Source organism: Castanea sativa, chromosome 1 (genome assembly GCF_040712315.1).
Source record: "Castanea sativa cultivar Marrone di Chiusa Pesio chromosome 1, ASM4071231v1".
NCBI lineage: Eukaryota > Viridiplantae > Streptophyta > Magnoliopsida > Fagales > Fagaceae > Castanea > Castanea sativa.
The window spans coordinates 10,422,467-10,426,079 of NC_134013.1; the positions used below are offsets into that span (position 1 = coordinate 10,422,467).

General features: G+C 37.8%; 1 protein-coding gene across 1 annotated transcript; it reads right to left on the minus strand.

The window, feature by feature from the left end:
- Positions 1 to 780: 780 nt before the first annotated feature.
- On the minus strand, positions 781 to 3,109 carry LOC142641508 (protein SHI RELATED SEQUENCE 5-like). Its single transcript, XM_075815945.1, has 2 exons — positions 1,932 to 3,109; positions 781 to 1,465 (listed from the first exon to the last, which is right to left on the minus strand). Exons 1-2 carry the CDS (start codon positions 2,581 to 2,583, stop codon positions 1,059 to 1,061), a joined length of 1,059 nt encoding a protein of 352 aa, XP_075672060.1. The 5' UTR covers positions 2,584 to 3,109; the 3' UTR covers positions 781 to 1,058.
- Between the last annotated feature and the right edge of the window lie 504 nt (positions 3,110 to 3,613).

Consider the following 3,613-nt stretch of genomic DNA (forward strand, 5'->3'; position numbering starts at 1 on the left):
TACATTAATAATGAGGGTTGTCTCAATCAGTTTGAAGATGAGATTGCACATGTTATGAGCCAGATATTACAAAGCTAGAGAAATTTTCCATTACCTTTATGTTTCTTTCATATTTACCAAATTTAGAAATCTATGATCATAGCATCATTAATCCTATTATTTCATATATGTACCTTGCCCTATATCACATGCACACACGCTTGCAGCAGCTTTAAACATTATCAGCTAATAAGCACTCCATTTCTCTCCACCATGCATGTATATTCAAGGGCCAATGGTTTCACAATTATTTTTCAGTAATTATGCAGGATTTAAGTTTACATGTTAATGTAAGCATGTGTGTGTCTATGCAGTAAAAAAAGAAGAAAGGAAGGGTTCAAGGATTAACTTTTTGGACTGGAATGACAGCTTGCAAATAGCCAATGCATGAGTCAGACTCTGCAAAACGGGGCAGCCCATGCCCATCTTTTCTTTTGCTCCAAAAATCGTGTAAAGAAGTATAAAACTATAAAGAAGAAAGATTTGGGATTTTAAAATTTAAATTCTTTGCTTAGCCAAACACGGAAGCTAGCTAAATCGTCCGGCAAGCAAACGGATAAACTGGAAAAAGCGGCTTCGAGTGCAACACCAACTAGAAAGCGCATTGAATATCAACCCAGATAAGAAAAATACTAATAGTGTATAAAGAAATCAAAATGGAGTAACAAAACATTATTATAAAAATGCACACATCCACATGTTCCCAACAATTTAAAAAAAAAAAAACCAAATGGTTTCTAATTAAAAATATATTCATTGGGTCATCGATAAGATCAACTAATAACCATGAAAATCTGAATTGAAATTCGAACAAGATCAAACATCTCCCATATCATCCCCGCTAGCTCATATCCTCCTCGTTTCTTTCTAATTCCTATGCCTTCTCTTCTCTTCTCTACTACTTCTACTAGCGGTTGTTACAAAGTAACTACTACATTAAAACTTTTTAACGAGAACAATGTAGATATGGTGACAAATTTCAAGATTTTTGCTTGCTAAAAGTAGTTAAAACAATGCTTCTATGACCTTGGGGGTGGGAAGAATTGCGTACCAGCCATGAACGCATTGATTGGAGCTGGAAATAGAGACGAAGGGTCAAGCAACGTGGTAGTAGTTGTTGGGTTATTACTAGTGCTTGCTGTGGTCACATTGGCAGACGTGGTACCAGCCGTAATGAGATTAAGTGGTTGAGTTCCACCACCACCACCGCCGCCGCCGCTTCCGCCGCCTGAGGAGATTTCACCACCTGTAGTGTAACGATCTTCTGGACCTTGGTCATAAAGAATGCCTTTGAAAACATGCCCTCCAATGCTTACAGCCGTTTGATATGCGTACTGTTCGTCTGGATCTTCCATTGCGCTTACTCTTACACAGCGAAACACTGCTGGAGAGTTTACCTCAGCTGGGAATTGTCCAAGTTCCAACCCTAATATATAATCAACTCCCACAAAAATTAGTTCAAACCAAAAAATAAAAATAAAAATAAAAAGTATATTTGATATTTCTCTTTTTTTTGTCTGCAAAAAATAAAGTAATGAAGAATGGAAAGTAGTCTAACTAATTTCATGGAACTTTTCGTCAGTTTTACTTAGCAACAGTGGAACAATAATATTGGAAAGAGAAAGAAAAGCAAACGAGTGGGTAAAGAGTGTGACTATGGATTGAGGTAGACTTAGTCGCACGCAAACGATATGGAATTGTTGGGTACGGGATTCTGATTATTTGTCTATAGAAATCAATTCCCACAAAATCTTTTTGTATAAACTTTGCTTTTCTTGAAGAAAAAAAATCCTTCTTGTATAGTAGACCCTTTCCAAGATCTTATTTTTAAGTCCAAAATTCCAATCTTTGTTTGTATTTGTAGCTATAGACTATAAGTTATATAACTTTACCTGACGTAGTATTGGGTATACGAATGCAAGCGAGTCCATGATTGTCTCTCTGTCTTTTCGGATTCTCTCCTCGAAACTGTTGCTGTTCTTGTTGTTGTTGTTGTTGCTGCTGCTGCTGCTGTTCTTGTTGTTCCTGTTGGTGTTGTAAAGCTGCAAGCTGTTGTTGCCGTTCGCGTCTTTTAGCAGCAGGGACCCAAGTGCTCTTAACGTGGGTTTGACACTGAAACCCTCGGCTTTTGCAACAAGTTCTGCATCTGAGATGTGGGCAATCCTTCTTAGCTTGGTTACCACAATCTTGGCAATTCATGCCTCCACCACCGAGCCCACCTAGCCCTCCTTGCCTCATCAACGTGAACCCGGATCTTGACGATTCATGGTGATCAGACACGTCGTTAAGGTTATGGTTGCTAATTCTTCGACTACTAGGACCCACTCCAAACGAGTAAAAGTTGCTCAAGTTTTGCTGTGGCGGATAGTACTGTTGTTGAGGCCATAGCTCAAACCCTTTGTTGTTGCTGCTGCTGTTGTGGTTGTAGATCTCTTCGTTTCTGTACAAATACAAGCTGTTACTATTATTCTCTTGCTTCTCTTCCTCTTCCTCTTGCTTGTTGTGCGACCCTTCTCGTCCTCCTAGATAGAATAGCCCAGCCATTTCTTGCACCCAATACTACTCAATTTTGAGTAACAATCCATAGCCAGATTGATCCCACGTTAAATTAGTAATAATATCCACCAAAAAAACAAAATTTGTAACACACTTACTGCTTTGTGATTTTGTGGTTCTTCAGGGTTCGAATTGTAAATGGAAATTTGGTGTGTGGGTTTTTATGAGACTGTGAGTCTGTGAGTTTTGGCTGGCTTTGACCTGATTTTTTTTTTTTTTTTTTGGTTGGGGTTTCTGACTCTCTGACTCCTAGTGTGTTTTTGTTGTTGGGGGTGTTTTTGCAGCTTTATTTTTGGAAAACAATTTTTTGGAATTTAATTGGGTAAAGGACTTAGGAAAGAAGGGTTGCTTAACTTAGGTTTCAATTCTCTTTGTTTTTCGGAGCAATAATGGCATATGGAATTAGAGCTCTCTCTGCTACGCCGCCATGTAACTGCACCCAACTCTGCTTATTACACTAACCTCATTTAATTTATGACAACCAACTCAGACTCTCTCTCTCTCTCTCTTAAAAATATACAACTGTGTTTTTGGGTTTGTGTTTGATAAAAAGAGAAAGAGAAAGAAAAATAGTAGTAATAAATAAAAATAAAAATAAAAATAATTTTGTTTTTTTAATTAAAAAAAGGGAAAAAGAAAATACTACTATCATTATCACCGGACATTTTCTCTACAGTTCTCTTCCAGTTACAATGAATCTCATCTAAGAATGATTGAATCTGAGTCGTTTGTGGAAGATCCGATGGTGGTCGTACACCCACGTGTCACGTCTCAGCTTTTGCTTATTCGTCCTTATACCGGAAAACCCGCTGGTACTTTTTCTGACCGTCCCATTTTTAATGCACAAAAAGCAATCTACCACAAGAGAGAAAATAAGGAAATGATAGAGTCACATTGTGTCCGCAACAACATTAATGACAGCTGTCTATTTGCTCTGACATATGTTACTTTTTTCTTCTTCTTAATTTTACATCGGACGGTTCGTAGAAAAAAACGAGTTTACGAAATTCTCGGGGTG

Excerpts from the sequence above, each read along its gene's own strand:
- LOC142641508 (XM_075815945.1), bottom strand. The coding sequence starts at position 2,583 with ATGGCTGGGCTATTCTATCTAGGAGGACGAGAAGGGTCGCACAACAAG. Across the intron at positions 1,466-1,931 it reads TATACCCAATACTACGTCAG|GGTTGGAACTTGGACAATTC; the intron begins GTAAAGTTATAT and ends ATTATATATTAG.